This window comes from Furipterus horrens, unplaced genomic scaffold (genome assembly GCF_987537825.1).
Source record: "Furipterus horrens unplaced genomic scaffold, mFurHor1.1.pri manual_scaffold_6, whole genome shotgun sequence".
In the NCBI taxonomy this organism is placed as follows: Eukaryota; Metazoa; Chordata; class Mammalia; order Chiroptera; family Furipteridae; genus Furipterus; species Furipterus horrens.
In genome coordinates this window covers 71,518,824-71,543,560 of record NW_028327176.1, presented here as the reverse complement: position 1 = coordinate 71,543,560, position 24,737 = coordinate 71,518,824, and the positions used below count along the sequence as shown (strand labels likewise).

General features: G+C 37.5%; 1 protein-coding gene across 1 annotated transcript in view; it reads right to left on the bottom strand.

The window, feature by feature from the left end:
- The window catches only part of TSGA10 (testis specific 10), a 113,586-nt gene that overhangs the window by 59,472 nt on the left and 29,377 nt on the right, over nt 1-24,737 (bottom strand). Inside the window, exons 10-11 of the mRNA XM_090280340.1 lie at nt 20,330-20,440; nt 16,570-16,755 (exon numbers count right to left, since the gene is read on the bottom strand). Coding sequence (XP_090136466.1) covers nt 16,570-16,755; nt 20,330-20,440 — 297 coding nt within the window. The remainder of the gene's footprint in view (nt 1-16,569; nt 16,756-20,329; nt 20,441-24,737) is intronic.

Sequence of the window (24,737 nt, the reverse complement as noted above, 5' to 3'; positions counted from 1 at the left end):
TAAGTTCTTCTAGAGAAGCTTATGTCATTTGCAACAGACTGTGGGGAATTTCAAGCCTAAGGTAGTCTCAAGAACAATGAAGGCTATAATGAAAAGGCTTGGAGGGTGTGGTAAAAAAAAAATTTAAAAAGAGACTGGTAAACTCCTTAGTGATATAAGCTAAACCATAGGTCATCTAGTTTACTAAAGAATACCAGACAAGGAGACGGCTAAGAAGAACATTCTCAGGTTAAAAAACACTCACATATTGACCTCTAAAACTATCCCTATAAAGCCACTCAAATTCAATTGAATCAGTTGATGAAACAATTTATGCTGGAGAGCATTGTTGAAAACAATAAAACAAACAGCCAGAAATTAGTGGAGCTTAACAGCTGAGTGAGATCAGAAGAAGGCCCTGGCATCCCAGGGTAACTGTAAACATACCTAAGGAAACCATCAACAAATGAAAAGACTACCTACTGAATGGGAGAAGATATTAGCTAATGATACAATTGGATAAGAGGTTAATATCCAAAATATATAAAACTAACTCATGCAACTTAAACCAAAAAAACCAAAACCAATAAAAAATAAAAATAAAAAAAATAAAAAAATAAACGAACAGAGGGCCCGAATAGGCATTTCTCTGAAGAGAATACACAGATGGCCAATAGACATATGAAAAGATGCTCAATATCACTAATAATCAGAGTCTACAAATTAAAACCGCAATGAGATATAACTTCATGTCTGTCAGAGTGGCTATCATCAGTAAATCAACAAACATTAAGTGTTGGCAAGAATGTGGAGAAAAGGGAATCCTTGTGAACTATTGGTGGAATTGCAAATTGGTGCAGTCAGTATAAAAAAAACAGTGGATGTTCCTCAAAAAATTAAAAATAGAACTATCTACCATATGACCCAGCAAACCCACTTCTCTAAATTTATCTGAAGAAATCCAAACTATTAATTTGAAAAGATATGTGCACCCCTATGTTTATTGCAGCATTATTTACAATAGCCAAGTTATGGAAGCAGCCTAAGTGTCCGTCAATAAATGAATGGATAAAGAAGATGCCATACATATATACAATGGAATACTTAGTCATAAAAAAGAATGAAATCTTGCCATTTGTGACAACATGGATGAACCTAGAAGGTATTATGCTAAATGAAATAAATCAGACAAAGACAAAAAGCATATGATTTCATTTACATGTGAAATCTAAAAAAATAAAATATAACAGAAACAAACTGATAGATACAGAGAAAAATCGATGGTTTCCAGATAGGACAGGTGTTGGGGGGATGGGTGAAAAAGGTGAAGGGATTAAGAAATACACAAGAAGTACACATTGACAGTTATAAAAATAGTTCAGCATAAGAAATATAGTCAATAATATTGTAGTAATTATGTACAATGTCTGATGAGTACTAGACTTTTGATGATCACTTCATAAGGTATATAAATGTCTAATAACTGTGTTTTACACCCAAAACTAATATAATATTGTATGTCAGGTGTAATGGAAAAATAAATTTTAAAAAATGAACTTTGACCATCTTACATCATTCACAAAGATTAATTCCAAATGTATCGTAGATCTAAATGTAAAAAGTACAATATTTCTAGAAGAAACAAAAGAAAATTTATGCAGCTTGGTGTATGCAGAGATTTAATAGATGGAACAAAGGAGTACAAAGTATAAAAGAAAACTGATAAACTGAACTTTATAAAACATTTCAAACTTCTCCTAAAAATACTTCAGTTAGAAAATAAAAAGGCAAGTCAATGACTGGAAGAAAATATTTTAAAATACACATATCTAAAAAAGGAACATCTAGAATAATCAAACAAATTCTTACAACTTAATAACAAGAACCCTAATAAAAATATGGGCAACATATTTGGAAACTTCACAAAATAACATATATTAGTAATCATATATATATGATCATAGAATGTGGAAAGCTGCTCAACATCATTAGTCATGAAGGAAGTGCAAACTAAAGCTACACCTCTAAAACTGCACACATCTATTAACAAACCATGTGTTGGGAGATACGCAGAGCAACTGAAACTCTCATATAATGCAAATGGGAGTGTAAAGTGGTACAACCAGTTTAGAAAACAGTCAGTGGATTTCTTACAAAGTTGAGAACAATTACCATATAATCCAGCAATTCCACTCCTAGTTATTTATCCAAGAAAAATTTAAAAAAAAACCAATTTATGTGCACACAAGGACTTCCATACAACGTTCACAGCAATTTTATTCATAATGGCCAAATAGAAAGAACCTGTTATAAACTGAGTTCTGTCCCCTCAAAATTCATATGTTGAAGCTTAACCCTAAATGTGACTATATTTAGAGATAGGATCTTTAAGGAGGTAATTAGGGTTACATGAGATAATAAGGAGGGTGCCCTAATCCAATATGACTGGTGTCCTTATAAGAAGAGAGAGACAGCAGGGGTGCACATGCAGAGAAGAATGTGTAAGGACACAGTAATAAGGCATCCAACTGTCCACCAATTTGAGAGGCCTCAGAATAAACCACACCCGAGGCACCTTGTTCTTGAACTTCCAGCTCTAGACCTGTGAGAAAATAAATCTCTATTGTTTAAGCCACTCAGTCAATGGCATTTTGTTATGGCAGCTCTATACAAAGTAACTGTCCATCAACAGGTGAATAAACAAATTGTGATATAGCTATAGACAATGGGATATTGTGACAATATGAACTTCAAAATCATTCTGCTGAGTGAAAGAAGCCAAGACACCATGAGTATCTACTGTGTGATTCCATCTATATAAAATTCTAGGAAACCAAATCTAATCCAAAGTGACAGAAAGCAACTCAGTAGTTGCCTAGGGGTAGGGATGGATTGATTGCAGAAGGGTCTGAGAGAATTAGGGAGGTGATAAAATAACCTGTAACTTAATTGTAGTGACGACTGGGGATTGTGTTCATTTGTCAAAACTCATCAAATCACACTCTTAAAATGAGTGTTTTATTTCATGTAAATTACATTTCAATACAATTGATTAAAAATTAGATATACCAGTAGTTCATAAACATTAAATAAACTAGATAGCTACATTAATGTATAAAACACACTTCTAGTAAAAAGTGTTATTCAAATAAGTTACTACAAAAAGAACATTTTTATTAGAGATATATAAAATACTAAACTGGTATGAAGCCAATGATAGTATCAAAACTAAATGAAAAACTGAGAAAATCATTCAGAATAAAACAGACAAATCCATAATTATAAAGGAGGATCTTAACACATTACTTTCAGTAACTGAAAGATGAAAAATACAAACTTATTAAGGATGCATAAGAATTGAATGACATCAGCCCTGGCCGGATAGCTCAATTGGGTATAGCATTGTCCTAGATTGTGGGTTTGATTCCTGGTCATGGCACATACAAGAAGCAACCAATGAATTTATAAATAAGTAGAACAACAAATCAATGGTTCTCTCTCTCTCTCTCTCTCTCTCTCTCTCTCTGTCTCTGGGTCTTCCTTCTCATCTCTATCTAAAAAATAAAAAATCAATAAATTAAAAAATTGAATGACACCATTAATAAGTATAATCATGTGTGTGTGTGTGTGTGTGTCCAAAAAGTAGCCAGCCATGCAAGATGAAAAAGAGACATTTATTGAAGAAGATACAAGATACAAGAAACCTTGTACATAGGACAATGACACCTCAGCTGCCTTCAAAGTAGGCACCCTGGGACCTCACACAGTTCTCCCAATCTCCATCAGTTGATTTTTTTCTGTATCTCATCAACAGTCTGAAATCTCTTCCCTTTCAAAGGTGATTTTAGTTTTGGGAAAAGCCAGAAGTCACAGGGCACCAAATCTGGGCTGTAGGGGGCCTGAGTCACCTGGGTGATTTGATGCTAACAAACTGCATGAGACATGATGCATGAGGGGGCGCATTGTCGTGATGAAGCTACCAATCACCAGTTGTCCATAGCTGCAACCTTCTGAATCATCTAATAGTTTCCATGGAAGAATGTTCAAGCTTAATGCAAAATTTGATGTGGATTCATTGTACTCACTCAGTCATTTTGAATGTGATTGTCACACAGTACACATGCTCACTCAACAGCATCTTCCATGCCCACTGACTAGTACAGTGAGGTCATCATCATTCACGCATGTGCATTCCAGTCCACTCTCCTTGGCTGACAGTTTACATTGATGTCACACAAACTGTTCTCATTATATTAACAATGGCTGGACTTTTTCTGGACAAACTAATATAATACACACACACACTTACCCAACAATAAGTGAACACATATGCTTTTCAAGCTCATTCGGACTATGATCAAATATTGTGTACCCTGTCACCAAGCAAGTCCTTATAGATAACAAAGGATTAATATGTTATTCTATCTGATCATAATACACAACAAAGTTAAAATAAAAAATAGAATAATAATCTCAAGTCCCCTGTACATTAAAATATTTTAAAAATAGCTTTAGAGATCAAAAATAAATTATAATTGAATTAGGTGATATTTAAAATTGAATGGTATTAGCAGCATTACCTCAAAACTTGTGGGATACAGCCAAAGAAATATTTAGAGAGAAATTTCCAGTCTTAAATGCATATAAAAGAAGAAATATGTTAAGTCATGAAATGTGGTAAATTTATTCTAAAATTTATTTGAGAGCTTAATAAGGGCAAAGTACTGTCAAAATAATTTGAGGGAACATGAATCCTGCCAGATATCAAGACTTAACCAACCTGTAGGAGCTCTAAGAGTATACTGTTGTCAATGAGACAGATAAATTGACCAATGGAGCAGAATGTATGGAAAATTATTTTTATGACAAAATAGACATAACTCAGTGAAAAAAGGATAATACCCACAGAAATATAAAATTATATCTCTATTTTAAGTGATATACAAAGTCTACCTCAAGTAAATTAAAGCTCTAAATGTGAAGGGGAAAGAACTTTTAAATGAAAAGTTACTGGGGACGGTAAAGGATTTCTTAAAGAAGACAAAAAAGCATAAACCGTATGGTAAAATGTTGACTGATTCCAGCAGCACAAGAATTTAAAACTTCTGTTTATATTAAGCAAGCACAGATAAAAGATGAGCAACAGGTAAGGAGAAGACAAATGTTAATATCTTTAATAGAATTATTATCAAGAATATATAGATAATTCCTTTAAATCAACATGAAAAAAGATAACTCTAGAATAATAGGAGAGTTTAAGAAAATTCATTCCAGAAAATTGAGAGAAAATTCATAAAAGAAGAATCCTAAATGGCTAATAAATATGAAAAGATCCTCAATTTCACTTGCAATCAAGGGAACACAAAACAGAAAGTCTGGTAATACCAAGTATTGATTAGTATTTGAGAAAATGATAACTCCATGATTTCTGGTGGAAGTGTTAAAACTTTAGAGAGTAATCAGAAAATATGCAGAAGAATTAAAATTGCACATATCTTGGATACAGTTATTCCGCTTCTGGCATAAGCCTAGAAAAATATATATCCGAAGAGAAACAAAAAAGGATGTTTGTGCATTTTATTAAAAAATGAAGATAATTAGGAGCTGGGGAAAGGTGGTGGCAGAGTAGCTAGCATTCTTGTCTGCTTGCTCCCGTGGTGGAACAGACTTGGAGTACAAGCACGGAGTGCAGAGTGAGTGAGAGCAGCTTTCAGACACGGAAAACAGGGATGGGAGCCTGGGAACAGCGTGGGAGAGGGCAAAAACCACAGCCTGCACTTTCTAAGTGGAGTCAGCCCAGTGCCTCTGGCTGCACCTGGTAGAGACAGCTGTGAACTGACTCATTAGCTGGGATCTATCTGGGTGAAGAGAGAAGGCCAGGGTGATGCAGAGGCATGGAAACTGCTCTCTGGCCATAGGCGGCCCTTCCCAGCAAAGTTTGGGAGGGATTCAGTGAGAAGGTTTGGATGAAACTGTCAGAGGTGGAGGCGTGGGAAGACAGAGGCCAGCCCTGACTGTGAGAGACTGTGATTTTTGGACGGGGAGAGCACGGAGATGGGGGGTGCGATTTGCACAGGGACTGGTACTGAAGCATTGGAGCCACACTGAAACTCTATTGGAAGGAGAGCTGAGGCAAGACCCGAGACTTGGTAAAGACCCTGGGCACGCACCTTAGTTAAACAAAAATGCAGATGAGTGCTGCAGGCAAGGGCCCACACAGAGGAAAGGCGAGGTGGGACAGAGACTCAGTAGGGACTCTGGGGCTTGCAAGCCTGCATAGGCACAATAGCTCTGCTAAACAAAAGAGCAGACCAGTGCTGCAGTCTGGAAGCCATGCAGACACTTTTATGGAAGAAGAGCTCAAGCAAGACGTGAGACCTGGCAAGGACTCTGGGCATGCACACCAACTCAATGGCAGGGTTGAGGGGGGCAACCCTGTGTAGCTCATAATGGGGAAAGGTCGGCAGACCCACGAGCAAGAGAATAGCAACCTCAGCATCCAGCTAGATCTCCTCACAGACAGACAGCCAGAAAGGAAGTTATGAAACCCATGGAACTTTGACCAGGAGCGGAACCAGAAAGAGAAGAAAGTGGTAAAAACCAGATACTCTTGGGACAAATTACTACTGAGGTCTTCTTCATGAGTTATTTTCTTATCCTCCCAGTTTATACATTTTAAGTCACTAGTTTTTATATTATAGTTTATTCCAAATATCATATTTTGCTCTTCCCTTCTATTACTCCACTTTAATATCCGATCTCCTCTTCTTACTTTAGTTTTAAAGTCTATCTTCTCTCTTACTATGACTAGTATCCATTCCATACTCTTACTATTTTCCCCTTTACAGCCTCTCAAAACCATTCTTCCTGTCATTAGTCATCTCACATTACTTTTCCTGTTCATAACACAAACTCAGTCTCTCTACGCCTTGATCAATCTTTGCACATTGGTTATGGATATGGTCGTAGTTGTGGCATTGTTGCAATTTTATTTGTAGATCTTCGTTGTTTCAGTATTTCAAATCTCAAGTCCTAACAGTCCCCCTCTCCTACTCCATTACTACCTTCCTCCAGCCCTTTCCTTCTTTCATCTTAAATTTGAATGTCTTTCCCTCTCTTAGCCTGGTTTTCATTTCTCATTCTTAATATATCTATCCCCTCTATCGTCCCAAATTCACTTCCCTTTCCTCTAGACATCTCTTAAGCTTTTTTTTCTTTCTTTGTTCCCACTTATTCCCATCCCACCTATTTCAACCATAGCTCAATGGTTGTCAACAGTACTGAGAAACATTTTCTCTAATTTGGATCCTACTTTTTCTTCCTCTTCCTCTTCTTTGTTTTATGTTCTCTCTCACACTAAATATATATTCTATAACTTCTGTTTAGACCTAATACTATACACTTCCCCTCTCTTACTTTATTCTGCCTTCTTCCCTCCATTTTTTAACATACAATGTAAATTTTACTTACTGTCTTTCATTGCCTTTTCCCTACTCACTACTATTATGGCTCTTCCCACTCCCATTTCAAAAACCATTTTTCTTTCAGCTAGTCAACTTTTATCTGTTTTTCCTTTACTACAATAGCCTTAATCTCTTTACATCTATATTAATACGGGCTCATTTGCTGTTGCTAGCGTGATTATGGGTGGGGGATATTTTGGAGGGTGTGGGTTTCTTCCCTGGGTTGTGTGTTCCTAACCCTAAAGTTACAGGAATGAGAGGAACAACAATAAACAACACCCAGAGCAAGTAGAAGGAAATAACTAATCAAGATCAGAGCAGAATTAAATGATATAGAAACTAAACAAACAATTCAAAAGACCAATAAAACCAGGAGCTGCTTCTTGGAAAAGATAAACATAATCAACAAGCCTTTAACCAGACTCATCAAGAAAAAAAAAAAAAGACTTGGCGCTGCTGGATCAGAGAAGACCATCTGGGAGCAACCTCTCTGGTGAGGATAGCGGAGGAGAAAGGGACGAGATGGGATTCTGACTGGCTTGGCTCCCCGAGCTGCGACTGGCAGTGAGCAAAGATTTTTTAATGACCCTAGGTTTCCCCAGAGGAGTCGGGAGGAGAGTGAAGCTCTGTCCACTGGCAGAGCCAGGAGTGGGCCAGGTGGCATCTGGCTCTGAGAGGCAAGAAATAGCATACTGTTGTGTGTGTATGATGGGTTTTTCCTTTTTCTCTTTTGCTTTTTTGCGGAGAGGGGAAGAGAGGCTAGGGGTGAGATGAGATTCTTGAGGAATGCAGGCGCAGAAGCGCACTCACCCGCTCCCCAACCCTCCCACTGGGTCATGCGAGCGTGCACACAGAAGTGCCACAGTCTGCCCACTCAGGCTCACAACCAACCTGCCTGCTGGCATGCACAGACACAGCCAGCCCACCCCAATAGGCATGAAACCAATGTGCTGGTTGGCCTAGGTGCCCCCAGTCCCGCCCCAACAGGTGCACAACAAAACCCCCTACCAGTGTGCAGAGGCCTCCCCCTCCGCAGGAACAGGTGAGCAATCAGTTCATCTTGGACCTGCCCACCCCAGTGCGCAAAAGGTCAACCTGCCCCTGGCAGCATGAGAGACTGCACTCGCCCCTGGCTGAGGCCAAAGAACGGTGAAGTGAACTAGAGGCACTTTGTAATAAGTTTTGGGTGCCGCTCTTGAGAAAGAGCTGGGAGAGCAATGGACTAGGTCCCAGTACAGAATCATCCCGTACTATGGGAGAAATCACTTAAGCAGACTGCTCTCCTCCAAGTGGCATCAGCTCAAGGCAGCAACTCAACAACTGTACACAAGAAGGTCACATCATAAAGGCAGAAAATAAAAGCAGATCAATCTAAGAAGCAGAAACAAGACCAGTACCCAAAATGAGGAGAAGGAATAAAACCCCACCAAACAGAAACAACACCCACCAAAAGGAAAGGAGGAATTCCCAGAAGGAGGGATAGATGAATAGAGGCAAGCAAACTATCAGACATGGAATTCAAAACAATCATAATGAGGAAGCTCAATGAACTCGACAAACACATAGAAAACTACAAAAAATTCCAGGGGAACTACAAAGAACTCCAGGGAAACTACAACTCCAGGAAAGCTACAAGGAAGTTACTGAGAACTACATCAGAGTAAAAAAGGACCTAGAAACTATCAATAGGAATGAGGAAGAAATGAAGGAAACAATTTCTGAACTGAAGAACACAGCAGAATCAATCAAAAGCAGGCTAAACAAAGCAGAGAATCGGATCAGTGAGTTAAGAGGACAATGTAGAAAAAAATTCCCAAACAATGCAACAAAATGAAAAGGCCAAAAAAGAATGAAGAGGGTTTAAGAGAACTGCAGGACAACATGAAATGAAACAATATTCGTATCATAGGGATAAAAGAAGTAGAAGAAGAGGAGCATGGGATAGAAAACCTGATTGAAAAATTAATGACAGAAAATTTTCCTAACTTGATGAGAGAAAGGCATGCAAATCCAGGAAGCAAAAAGGGTCTCAATGAAGATGAACCCAAAAGGCCCACGCCAAGGCACATCATAAGTAAAATGGAAATATTCAAAGACAAAGAAAAAACACCAAAGGCAGCAAGAAAAAAACAACAAATAACATACAAAGGAGCTCCAATAAGACTATCAACTGACTTCTCAGCAAAAACACTACAAGCCAGAAGGGAATGGCAAAAAAGTGTTTCAAACAATGAAAAACAAAGGCCTACAACCAAGACTACTCTACCCAGTAAGGCACTCTTTCAAAATGGAAGGTGAAATAAGGAGTTTGCCAGACAAAGGAAGACTGAAAGAATACATCTCCACCAAACCAGCATTGCAAGAGATGCTAAAGGGAATGCTTTAAGAAAAAAAAAGAAAGAGAGAGAGGAAGAGGAACACAAGTACAAAAGGAAACAAATAAATACCTGTCAATATAACCTTAAATGTAAATGGATTAAATGCTCCAATCAAAAGATATAGGGTAGCAGAATGGACACGAAAACATGACCAACATATATGCTGTCTACAAGAAATGCACCTCAAAACAAAAGATTTACATAGACTGAAAGTGAAGAAATGGACAAAAGTATTCCAAGCAAATGAACATAAAAAAAAGCTGGTGTAGCAATACTTATATCAAAGAAAACAGATTTCACAGCAAAGGCCATGAAAAGAGACAAAGAAGGATATTTCATAATACTTAAGGGAAGAACCCATCAAGAAGATATAACCCCGGTAAACATATATGCACCCAACATAGGTGCACCCAAATATATAAGGAAAATCTTGGAAGACTTCAAGAAGGACATCAAAAGCAACACACTCAGAGTAGGGGACTTTAACACCCCATTGTCAACAATGGACAGATCTTCAAAGCAAAGAAACACCAAGGATATTGAGGCATTGAACAACACTCTAGATCAAATGGACTTAGTTGATATATATATAGAACTTTTCACCCCAAAGAAGCAAAATATACATTTTTTTCAAATGCACATGGGACATTTTCAAAGACAAACCATATGGTAGGACACAAAACAAGCCTCAACAAATTCAAGAAAATTGAAATTATATCAAGCATCTTCACAGATCACAATGCCTTGAAACTGGAGATCAACCTCAAGGAAAAAACTCAAAGACATTCAAACTCATAGAGAATGAATAACTTGCTATAAAATGATGAATGGGTTAAAAATGACATCAAGGAAGAAATCAGGAAGTTTCTGGTAACAAATGATAATGAGCACACAACAGCCCAAAACCTACGGGACACAGCAAAAGCAGTCCTGTGAGGAAAGTTCATAGGAATACAGGCCTACCTAAAAAAGCTAGAAGAATCTCAAATAAAAAATCTAACCCTACAGCTACAAGAACTAGACAACAACAACAAACAAAGCCTTGAGTGAGTAGAAGGAAGGAAATCATCAAGATCAGAGCAGAATTAAATGACAGAGACTAAAGAAACAATTCAAAAGATCAACAAAAGTAGGAGCTGGTTCTTTGAGAAGATAAATAAACAAAATTGACAAGCCTTTAACCAGGCTCATCAAGAAAAAAAGAGGACCCAAATAAACAAAATCAGAAATGAAAGAGGAGAAATCACAACTAACATCACAGAAATAAAAAGGATTGTAACAAATTATTACAAACAACTATATGGAAAGAAACTTGACAACCGAGATGAAATGGACAAATTTCTAGAAACATATAATCTTCTAAAACTGAATCAAGAACAAGCAGAAAGCCTGAAAAGACCAATAACAAAGAGGGAAATTGAAGCAGTAATCAAAAAACTCCCAGTACACAAAAGCCCTGGACTGGATGGCTTCACAGGCAAATTTTACAAAACATTTTGGGAAGAACTAACACCTATACTTCTCAAGCTATTCCAAAAAATGCAAGAAGAGGGAAGACACCCAAACTCTTTCTATGAAGCCAGTATTACCCTAATTCCAAAACCAGGTCAAGACACAACAAAGAAAGAAAACTACAGGCCAATATCGCTGATGAACATAGATGCTAAAATCCTCAACAAAAGATTGGCAAACCGGATCCAGCAACACATTAAAAAGATCATACACCACGATCAAGTGGGATTCATCCCAGGGATGCAAGGATGGTTTAATATTCGCAAATCAATAAACGTAATAATACACCACATAAACGAAATGAAAGACAAAAATCACATGATCATACCAATAGATGCTGAAAAGGCATTTGGTAAAGTACAACACCCATTTATGATGAAAACACTCAGCAAAATGGGAATGGAGGGAGCATACCTCCTCATAATAAAGGCCATATACAAGAAACCTGAAGCCAACATCATACTCAATGGACAAAAACTGAGAGCATTCCCCCTGAGATCAGGAACAAGAATGTCCACTCTCTTCACTGCTATACAACATAGTATTGGAAATTCTAGCCACAGTAATCAGACAAGAAAGAGAAATAAAAGGCATCCAAATTGGAAAAGATGTAAAACTGTCATTATTTGCAGACGACATGATAGTGTACATAGAAAATCCTATAGACTCCACAAAAAAAACTACTTGACCTAATAAGTGAATTTGGCAAAATAGCAGGGTACAAATGCAATATTCAAAAATCAAAGGCATTTCTATACACTAACAATAAAATATCAGAGAGAGAAATTAGAAAAAAATCCCATTTACTATAGCAACAGGAAAAATAAAGTACCTAGGAATAAACTTAACCAAAGAGATAAAAGACCTGTGCTCGGAAAACTACATAACACTGAAGAAAGAAATTAAGGAAGATACAAATAAATGGAAGCAATATACCATGTTCATGGATGGGAACAATCAACATCATTAAAATGTCCATACGACCCAAAGCAATTCATAGATTCAATGCAATCCCTATTAAAATACCCATGACATTTTTCACAGACCTAGAACAGATACTTCAAAAATTTATATGGAGCCAAAAAAGACCCCAAATAGCTATAGCAATCTTGAAAGAGAAGAAAGCAATAGAAGGATGTCAATACCTGACATCAAACTATACTACAAGGCCACTGCAATCAAAACAGCCAGGTACTGGCATAAGAACAGACATATAGATCAAAGGAACAGAATAGAGAGCCCAGAAATAAACCCAGGTCTCTATGGTCAACTAATATTCTATAAAGGGGGAAGGGACATAAAATGGAATGAGAAGACCCTCTTAAACAAATGATGCTGGGAGAACTGGACAGGGACATGCAAAAAAATCAAACTAGACCACCAACTTACACCACACACCAAAATAAACTCAAGATGGATCAAAGACTTAAATGGAAGACGTAACACCATAAAAATCGTAGAGGAAAAATAGGCAGGAAAGTTTCAGATATCCCACGTAACAATATTTTCACTGATACATCTCCTAAGGCAAGGAAAATAAAGGAAAAATAAAGAAATGGGACTACAGGAAACTAAAGAGTTTCTTCTCAGCAAAAGAAAACATCAGCAAGATGAAAAGAGAACCATGACATCGGATAACATATTTGCCAATAATACCTCAGACAAGGGCTGATCTACAAAATATATTAAGAACTAATATGGCTCAACACCAAGATGACAGACAACCCAATTAAAAAAGGGGCAAAGGACCTGAACAAACACTTCTCCAAAGAGGACATACAGAGGGTCCATAGACATATGAAAGAATGCTCAACATCATTAGCCATCAGAGAGATGCAAATAAAAACCACAATGAGATACCACTTTACACCAGTCAGAATGGCCATCATCAACAAATCAACAAACAGCAAGTGCTGGCGAGGATGTGGAGAAAAGGGAACCCTAATGCACTATTGGTGGGAATGCAGACTGGTGCAGCCACTATGGAAAACAGTATGGAATTACCTCAAAAAATAAAAAATGGAACCGCCTTTTGATCTAGTGATTGCACGGCTAGCATTATACCCTAAGAACCCCGAAACACCAATTTAGAAGAACCCATGCACCGCTATGTTTATAGCAGCACAATTTACATTTGCCAAGTGCTGGAAACAGCCTAAGTGCCCATCAGTAAATGCGTGGATAAAAAAACTGTGGCACATTTATAGAGTGGAATACCACACAGCAGAAAGGAAGAAGGCCCTCCTGCCATTTGGGACAGCATGGATGGAACTTAAGGGTATTATGCTAAGTGAAATATGCCAGGCAGCAAAAGACAAATACCATATGATCTCACCTAATAGAGGAAACTATGAACAAAACAAGAACATCTGCAAAATAGAAACAGAGGCATGAAAACAAGGAACAGACTGACAGTGATCTGAGAGGAGTAGGTAGGGAGTTAAAGGGGAGAAAAAGGGGAAGGGTTTAGTCAAGGAACTAGTATAAATGGCCCATAGACATGGTGGGGAGTGGCTGTGGGAGAGGGGGACATGGGTGGGGCAGGGGAGAGCGATGTGTGAAGAATGGAACAATGTAATAGAAAAACAATAAAAAATAATAAAAATTTAAAAATAGAAAAATAAAAATGAAGACAACTAAATTTCCTTCAGTATAAGAATACATTTTTAAAGGAAAATATTTATGCAATGACTATAGATACATCTGTTCATACGTGCGCTATACCAAAATAAATTTCAAAATTATAATATTGAGCAAAACACTCCAGTTGCAAATGGATACTTATACTATATTATCACTTTTAAAAAACTTATAAAGTATAAACATATGCAAAAGAGTTATACAACTGACAAGACCGTTATACACACCAACCATCATTAGGTAGAGAGAAGTGGAAAGGAAAAGGAAACCAATATTGGAATGTTTTATTCCTTTAAATAAAGAGAGACTTGCAAGCTGGAGGCCTAGACAGACATGCTGCATCACCCACCACAACTAAGAAGGCATACAACTATCTCAACACTAGAGACAACCAGAAGTTCCAGAAAATCGAGCAGCATGAAAGTCCAAAAAACAAGGATATAAAGAACAAATACTCATTCAGACAGGTAGGAGGAGCGGAGTCAGGGCGGAGAGGACTTGGCGTGTTGGCAGCAGCAGCAGACTGGCAGAAAGTGCAGTTACACATTTTAAAAAGTCAGGAGAGACATCTGGGGTGTGTTCTCAGCACCAGGCCAGACTGTGCAGCTCACAGTTCCAGCGTCAGGAAAAGCCAAGCCTCATTGCTTCTGACTGTGCAAACCAGTGGGGGGTTGGGCGGAGGCAGAAATTGCCAGTCTTTCAGTAGAGTCCGCTTGTTTAAAGGGCCTCCACAGTGGTAGGACATCCGCAGACCCACCCACTCTGGGAACAATGGCCAGGACAACAGCTAGAGCAGTGCCAGTCCCATACGGAAGTGGGAGAGGTGCCTAGAAAATGGGTGAGTGCTGAGCAAGCGGCATTGTTCCTTCTCGGACCCCTCCCCCATATACAGTGCCACAATATAATGAAACAGGTCACCTATACTGATGAATACCTAAGGGTCCGCCCCTTACAATGTAACAGGAGCAACAGGTCTACATAAGACACAGAAGCTAACAAACACAGAAACCTGTCAAGATGAGGAAACAGAGAAGTATGGCCCAAAAGAGAGAATGAATCAAGGTTCCAGTGGGAGAACTAAACAATGAGGAGACAGCCAACCTAACAGACCCAGAATTCAAAACACTGGTGATAAAGATGTTCACAGACTTGGCAGATATGCTTAAGTATGGCAAACGCATAAGGGAAGAAGTGAAGGCTATGCTAAATGAAATAAAGGTAAATCCACACTAAACCAATGGTGAAAGGAAGGAAACCAGGGTTCAAATCAATTATTTGGAATGTAAGGAAGAAAAAAACAGTCAACCAGTACAGAATGTGGAAACAAGAATTTAAAAAAACAAAAAGAGGCTTAGGAACCTTTGGGACAACTTTCAACGTGCCAACATCTGAATCATAGGGGTGCCAAAAGGAGAAGAGGAAGAGCAAGAAATCAAAAGCTTCTGTGAAAAAATAATGAAGGAAAACATCCCAAATTTGGTGAAGGAAATAGACACACAAGTCCAGGAAGCACAGAGAGTCCCAGAGAATATAGACCCAAGGAGGACCACACCAAGACACATCATCATTAAAATGCCAAAGTTTAAAGATAAAGAGAGAATCTTAAAAGCATCAAGAGAAAAGCAGAGAGTTACCTACAAAGGGGTGCCTATAAGACTATCAGCTGATTTCTCAAAAGAAACTTTGTAGGCAAGAAACGACTGGCAAGAAGTATTCAATGTGCTGAAAAGCAAGGACCTACAACCAAGCTATCATTTAGAATGGAAGGGCAGATAAAGTGCTTCCCAGAGAAGGTAAAGCTAAAGGAGTTCATCATCACCAAGCCATTATATGAAATGTCAAAGGGACTTACTTAAGAAAAAGATCAAAACTATGAACATTAAAATGACAACAAACTCACAACTATCAACAACTGAATCTAAAAAATAAAAACAAAATCCAACTAAGCAAACCAGAATAAGAACAGAACCATAGGTATGGGGATCATTTGGAGGGTTATCAGCTGGGTCGAGGAAGGGGGAGAAATGGGGAAACGGTGCAGGGATCAAGAAGTATAATTAGTTGGTACAAAACAGACAAGGGGAAGTTAAGAATAATATAGGAACAAGGGAAGCTAAAGAACTTATATGCATGACCCATGGACATGAACTAAGGAAGGTGGGATTGCTGGAGGGAAGGGAGGTACTGGGCAAGGGGAGCAAAGGGAAAAAAACTAGAACTACTGTAACAGCATAATCAATAAAATAGACTTAAAAAGGAGAGAGAGAGAGACTTGAAGCAAATTGGCAAAATGTTAGCATCCTTAAACCTGGGGGTGGGGGGATATAGGCATGTGTTTTGTATTACTTGTTTTTTGCACTTTTTTTGGTATGTTTGAAATAGTTCCGAATTTAAAAAAATGCTAAAGATTATTTTAATTGTAGGGCAGGTAATAGATTAGAGCAAAACCAGTGCGAGTACAAAGAGAACAGTTATCGGGCTACAATGCACAGTATATATAAATAATTTAAGTATGTGTTTATGTATTTAATTTATGGAAAGCCAAACAAAACTAAGTATGATGTAGATGTACTACAAGAACATTTTCCCAAACTTACCTGCTCAACCTCTCTATTGAGGGCATCTCCCTTTTCTTTTAATCTGTTACCCTCTGCCTCAGCAGTAATAAGTTCTAATTTGAGGGTATTGTTATCTGCTTCTGCTTGCCGGGCCTTATTTTCCCAGTTTTCAGCATCTTCATTGGCTTTTCGGAGTTGGTCCGTCATTTGCCTGTTCTCAGATTCCTGAAAAGCAAATCTTAGATATTACTTAAAATTTGTGACGTGTTCAACATGTAATTAAATATTATTTGCCAGGTCATTGGGAATTTACTTGCTCCAAGGATCGTTTGTAACATAATGCTGAGGAATCCCACCTACACACTCAGTTTTAGAAAAGTGGTGGTCCTGTAATTAACAAAAGGGAGTGGGGCCAGGACCTGCTGTCTCTTAAGTCACACCCACCCATCTAGTAAAGTGAAGTTGCTTACTCTTATCTTCAAGACGTGCAAAAATATGCTCTTATATTTGTTCTTGTTCAAGCAAAATCCTTCATTTCTTCCTTTCCATATATATCTGCTTACTGACTAGTGGCCCACCTGGTTTCTGAGATTCTGCTTTGGCCTGACCTTTTATATCTGTCTATCCCCTTGCTCCTGACCACTTTACTGAATCGTACTGGTTACAGAGCTCTGACTACTTGCATCTTAGATATCAACTTCTGATAATTCTCTTGGCTTGGTGCATTTCCTGTCTGATTCCTGCTTTTCATCAAAAACCCCAGCCTTAATTTTCTCCATCACAGACTGTTCTTTGATCCACTTTTGTTAATTATTCTAATAACTTGCCTGAAATGGCTCAGAAGTAAAATATCAAGCCTATAAACACTATTCATAAAAATACATCCATATATATATTGGACATATAATGTAGAACCACATTTTTTAAACCTTTAAAGTTCTATCATGCAGATTGACTGAAGTGGGATTTTACTTTGAGAGGAAAACAATCAGCTCCACAAGTAGTATACTATACTGGGTAATCATTTTTGAGGCTATATTTAAAACGTATTTCAGTAGTGTGGTTTGGCCAAGTCATTCTAAAAATAATTCATAATTTTGGTAATTATTTAAAAGGCACTAGGTCTCTCTCTCTCCATACCCCTGCTAATAAGCAGTGCATTCCCTATAAAAAACATTGGGCTAAATAAAATGATGGAATTGCAAGAAACACTTTCCCTTTTAAGGCTTTCAAATCAGATTTAAATTCTTACAAACATAATCAATCATGAGTCTGGTTGAAATTCAGTTAACATTGCCACCTTGTGGCCTGATGACACCTTGACTAACGAGAAAGCTCTTCACAAAGCTCATGTTAACAAGTTAACAAGCCAAACTACTGTTCTGTCTTTCAAGATTCAGATACTATGAATGTGCCAGTAGGGATCTAACATGTTTTCCATTATTGTACTAAAAATAGCAGTTGCGTACAAAGTACGTACTTGGGAGGTACATGATACAATATACATCAACTAAATTTTACCCACATCAATCTTTATGCTCTTTAACTTTCTGTAGCACTTATTGTCGGTGTCATTCTCTTAAAACTGCCTTAGAGCTTTATGTAATTGGGTGTGGATGAACAGTCTCCCAAAACCACTTGGGTTCCATTTTTATATTAAATTTAGTTTTCTGACTAAGATAGGAACTATTTTTAAGGTTAAATTTATTTTGTGACTAGATAATACAGGTTCAGGGTTTAAGTGGTGAAAAACAATTACCATAAAACGTCTTTCCTGCCCTTCCACAACTGCCCCTTCCTTCTGGCAACCAAGAAACCATAATTTTACCTTTTTTTGTATCTGTCCAAAGCAGCCAGAGCAGTTTGGAGCCCAAGATAGGCAACAACATAACGAAAGTGAAACTGATCTTTGGTATTCTCCAATTCTCTCTTTAAGATGTCTTCACGGCTCTCTGGTGCTATCCCCAACTCTTGTACCTCACAACTCTCTCTGGTGGTCCACTGGGCTCATTATAATACCACCACCGCAAAGCTAGTTGCCTCAGCTGGAATCCTTTGCCCTTCTTGACTGAATTATGGATACTGCTTCTAATTGCTCTCTCTCCTTCTGATTTTCTTACCGTTCTGATTTATTCTTCCCAACATTTCCAGAATAATCTTTCTAAAATACAGTTTTCAAACAACTTCTGTGCTTATGTTGTAACTAAAGTTTCTGGATAATAACGTCCAAACAAGTCCTTCTTACCTTTCTATTATCATCCACCTATACATGCCACTGTAGCTGCATGACCTATTATTTCCTCCTAACACTTTTGCTTATGTTGTCCCCACTGCCTGGGTTGCCATTCGGTTTCCTTTCAGTTTTTCATCTCCGGCATCTCTGCACCTAGCATAATGTACACTGGACGAATGAGTGAATGAAAGTTGCACTAGACAATTCTTACTGGACTACCCATAGTTTGTTATCCCAGGGGGAAGGGGTGCCTGTATTCATGCAGCTATGTTGTGACATGAAATCTCATGAAAGAACTCATACTAGGATGCTAAAAGCTAAGAGAAGCTTGATGTGTGATGTCTGAAAGCACAACTATAGAATCTAAAAGTGCCCACCCTTAATGGTGAAATCTCAGTTAATGTGACAGGCTAGGGAGAAAAATGGAACTAATATTAATTGAAAGTTTACTATATTAAATATTGCTCAGATATTTACTTACTTACATTCTGCCCTATTCCAAAATAGACTTAAATGGCTCACCGTGCTAAATCTATCTGACTTACTTGGGTGTTCTTCCCAGTGTCACAGGGACACTATGACTGAGAGAGGTTGAGTAGCCTACCTAAGTCCATGTCATTAGGGAGGAGTCAGACCTATCTCACTTCAGAGCTTCTGTCCATTCAAGATATTACATTGCTGGCATCTTAAAATCAAGAAGTGCAGGAAAACGTCTGTTTTGTCAATGTAAGCCTGCTACTTTACTGTCTGAAAGCAAGGATTGCAATTTAGGAGTCCTTAGAATCTCTATTTCTCACCATCCTAAACAGTCTAATGAAGAGCATAAATAAATGATGAAGATATGTTTGTAGACTGATATTAAGCAATATTTTAAATAAAATAAGGAAAATAGTTTTGGGGAGGAGGTGGGGAGTTCCTATTAATGATTTCAGTGGTATGTAGGTAACACTATACCTATGGTAATCCAACTATACTTTTTAATCAACCCAACTACACTATTTTAGATAATAGTTTACTAAATGGATATATCTAGCATCCTTGGTCAAGCTCTCTGTTTATTCTAAGATTGCCACACATGTACCTAAATTTACTTTAGTCATCTGATGTCACACCCATGCACCTGGTTGAATGGTTACTAACAGAGAAGTGCAGAGGACAGTCATCTCTCTTATGGTCCTAAAAAACTGATAGCCTCACAACAGAGAGATCAATTCTGATCTGCTATACAATCAAGTGGAGCCTCCTTTGTCAAAGGTTTGTACTTGAAACCTCCACCATTTTCAAATATGAATGAGCCCAAATTGAGTCTGACCCCTTGTCCTTTATCCAGTTAGGAGGAGCATATGTATCTAGAACGGCTGAGTAGCAAACTAAAAAAGGAAGATTCTTGAGTCACTTTTCTGGACATTGGTGATGTTCTAAATATATAGTTAACACATCATTGCCAACACTGTGCTATGTATTAAAGGAAAACTTGATTCAGCTCTCTCTGTGGGTGTAACTGATCAATAATTTGAATGAAAACTCTTAGGTATCATGTGCAAAGAGGAAGAAATATATACGTACTTCAGACTTTAATATATTCTTCAGCTTGTTAACCTCCAAATTAGTATCGTAGACCTTCTGTTTTATATCATTTAATTCATTGTGAGTATCATTCAATTGTTTAGACAGTGCCTACAAGAAAAAGATAACTAGATTTAACTACAAAAATAAAAAAAAATTGCTATGTCAAAATCACCATAGAATAATTTTTAAATATTTATTATAACATAAGTAAAAGTTAATATGCTTAATACATAGAGCTCTTAAAAAAACAGTGAGAAAAATGAGTCCAAATAGTAAATAGGCTAAGAACCCAAAAAGATAATTCACATAAAGGAAACACAAGTGGATAATACTGTAAAAAATTTAAAGGTTACGAGTAATCAAATAAATGTTCATTAAGGCAAGGAAATACTATTTTGCCTTTCAAATTAGCAAACATTTAAAGCTATTCTGTTATGACAAGGAATGGGCATTTTCATGTATCACTGGAGTAAACATAAATTTGCAAAGGCCAAATCTGTGATCTGCTATTTGGTAATGTATCAAGAGACATTTTAAAATAATAATAAAAACAAGAGAGTCAGATGGATCCATGCATGTTCAATATATTTGAAAATGTCCATAAGCTTTTATTCAATTTTAAATTAAATCTAATAAAATTTAATGTAAAAAGAATTTTCGTTAAGGCATTATGTTATAGTAACAATATTTATTCACATTAAGTGAATGATGCAGTAAATAAAGCATCTACATAATGCCTCTATGAGAAATGTTTGGACTTTCGGCCAAGATGAAGGTTAGACTGACACGCTCTGTCTCTCTCCACAACTATGAAGGAATACAACTACCTCAAAACCAAAGATAACCAGAAGTTCCAGAAAATAAAACTACATGGAAGCCCAATGTATGAAGTTATAAACCAGCGGTGCTCATCTGGACGGGTAGGAGGGGCGACCAGAGCGGAAAAGTCGGGCAGTGCTGTCTGTGCCAGCAGCGGGGAAAGTGGCAGGACCGCGAGAAACGCCAGGGGAGCAATCCTGGCTGCAGTCAAGACCCGTCAGCTCGTGATTCCAACAATGGGGAAGGCAGACCCCATTGCCTCCAACTGTGAGGCCCAGAGGGAGTGGGGATGGAGGAAGAGACTCCTGGTCTCTCAGCAGAGAGTAACAACAGGAATCCATCTTGGACCCCCGCCCCTACACAAAGCGCCACAGAGCAGTGAAAAAGGTCGCCAGTCAGTCGCCGGGTAATGAAGAGTGCACGGGGCTCCACCCGCTACAGCCTTCCCAGGAAGCAAACGTAAAAAGAAAACTGTCAGGATGAAGCAGACCATGATTGAAATCCCGGTGACGCATCTCACCAGGCAGCAGATGAGGGACCTAACTGATGAGCAAATAGGAAATCTTTCTGAGGCTCAGTTCAGAGCTGTAGTCATAAGGTGGCTTACAGAATTAACAAAAGATTTGGAACAAGACAGGGAAGGAATGAAAGCTAGTCATACTGAAACGAACAAAAACACATACGAGACAAGTGGTGAGGAAATGAAAATCAGAGACCAAATCAACAAATCCAAACATAGGGAAGGAATAAACAGTCAACCAGTGCAGAAACAGAAAACAAAAAGTGAGAAATACGAGGAGAGGATCAGAAACATCTAGGACAGCTATAAGCGAACAAACATTCGAATTATAGGATTGCCAGAGGGCGAAGAAGAAGAACTAGAAATAGAAAAATTATGTGAAAAAATAATGAAGCAGAACTTCCAAAACTTGGGGAAGGAAGTAAGACTTACAGGTCCAGGAAGCACAGAGAGTTCCAGAAAAACTGGACCCAGGGAGAACCACTCCAAGACACATTATAATCAAATTGTCAAAAATTAAAGATAAAGAGAGAATCTTAAAAGCAGCAAGAGAGAAGAAAAGAATTATGTACAAAGGGGTCCCTATTAGACTGTCAGCTGATTTCTCAAAGGAGACCCTGCAGGCAAGAAGGGACTGGCAAGAAATATTCAAAGTAATGAAAATCAAAAACCTACAACCACGATTACTCTATCCAAAGAAATTGTCATTCAGAATAGAAAGGCAGAGAAAGTGCTTCCAGGACAAAGGAAAACTGAAAAAGTTCATTAGATCCAAACCACTATTATACGAGATGTTAAAGGGGCTGATTTAGAAGGAGGATCAAAATTATGAACATTAAAATGAAAACTGTATCACAACAACCAACAACAGAAGCTAGGGAACCGAAACAAACGCAAATTAAGTAAGCAACAAGAGTGGATAAAGAATTATAGGTATGGGGAACATTTTGGGGGGAGGTCAGCAGAAAGGGGGAATGGGAAAAGGGAGGGAGATGGTACAGGAATTAAGAAGCATAGTAGGAGGGAATGGAGTAGACAGGAAGAGGTTGAGAAGAACTACATGCACAACCAATGGACATGGACTAAAAGGGGGACAACTGGAGGGAGGGAGGTCACTGGGTGGAGGGGAGCAGAGGGAAAAGAAATTGGGACAACTGTAACAGTATAATCAATAAAACATTTTTTAAAATGTTTGGAATTTTTTTTATTAACAGTGGAAAATGTTCATCTATACTGAAAAAAAAATCACAATAAAACACCTAAAATACCTCATTCCAACTTGTTAAAAATTGTGGTATTGAGAGTAAAAATTTTTTAAGGTTTATGTTTTCCAAATCTTATGTGATACAAATTCTTAATCTGCGGTCCACAGAGGGATCCATCTTCTATCCCTGGGCCTACAACCCAAACAAAAGAAAAAAACTACTCTTGAACATATGAAAATTGTTATATCATTTCTTCTGATTACTAAAAATGTTTACAAAATTTAAACAAAGCAAGGAAGTGCTTATAATGCTACAGTAAGATAACCAGAGCCTACAAGATATTGAGTGATTATGCTGGACTCTCTGATAAGTGCTTTCTAGGCATATTCTTGTTTATTTTCCATTTTTACAGATGATGAACTGAGATTCAGAGAAGTTAAGTGATATTATCACACAGCCAGGCAGGGGAAGTCAAACTCATGAGAGTTTTAAACACTCCATTCTTCTACTGCCTTCTCATGTAGAAAAACCAAGATATAAAGGGGTATGTGGTATTATCCCAGCTACATAAAAAGTTCATGTAAAAGAATAAACTTTTAAAAAATACATTGAAAATCAGTAAAAAATATGTTAAAAGTGGCTAACTCTGGGTGGTAAAAAGGAGAGTTTTTAATCTAGTTTTCATGAATATAAATTATATTTACCTTTTGCTTATTTAATCTAGCTACAGAGTATATAAAATCATAAATTCACCATTTTTTTACAGCTATTCATTAACTTTTAAAAAATAAAACTTTATTTTAGAATAGTTTTAAATTTACAGAAAAGTTGTGAAGATACTACAGAGTTCCCATATGCCCTATATTCAGTTTCCTCTTTTATTAACATCTCACATTAGTATACTTATAACAATTAATGAACCAATATTTATACATTATTAACTAAGGTCCATTTTTTATTTAATTTCTTTCATTAAAAGTTTTGTGACTATTTTTTTTAAGGGAGCAAGAAATGGGTTTGTTGTTCCTCCTATCTATGCACTCATTGGTTGCTTCTTGTATGTACCCTGTCCAGAGATTGAACCTGCAACCTTGGTGTATGGGAACGACGTTCTAAGCAATTGAGCTACCTATCCAGGGCCCAGATTTCTTTCACTTTTATGTACTGTTCTTTTCTGTTATAGGATCCCATTATGCATTAACTTTGGAACACAGTATTTAACAACTCAGGCAGTTTTTTATAATTAACAAAATGTTGCATTTTTATGTCTTTATATAAATAAATATTTAACATTTAAAAAATACAGGCTTTTATGATGCAAACTAAACATATTGAGAGTGACAGCAAAGTGGGGAAAATCATTTGAACTTACAAATTTTCAGTGGGGAAGAAAGCTTCCTAACAGACTTTTTTTTCATTTTATTTTACCTTCATTTATTCTTTTTATAATACTCTACCATTCTTTATCATTATCTTCTTCCTGTCATATTCATTTTTAAGTATATTTTATTAATTGTGCTATTAAATTATCCCAATTTTTCCCACTTAACCCCCTCCAACCGGTACTCCCATTCCCTCCAGCAGTCCCCTGCCTTAGGTCATGTCCATGGGTCATGCATATAAGTTCTCTGGCTTCCCCATTTCCTATATTATTCTTAACATCCCCCTGTCTACTTTGTTCCTACCAATTATGCTTCTTGATCCCTGCACCATTTCCCCAATTTCTCCCCCTTCCCCCTTCCAGCTGACAACCCTCCAAATGATCTTCATATCTATGATTCTGTTTCTGTTCTGGTTGTGTGTTTAGAATGTATCTTTTAGATTCAGTTGTTGATAGCTGTGAATTTGTTGCCTTTTTAAT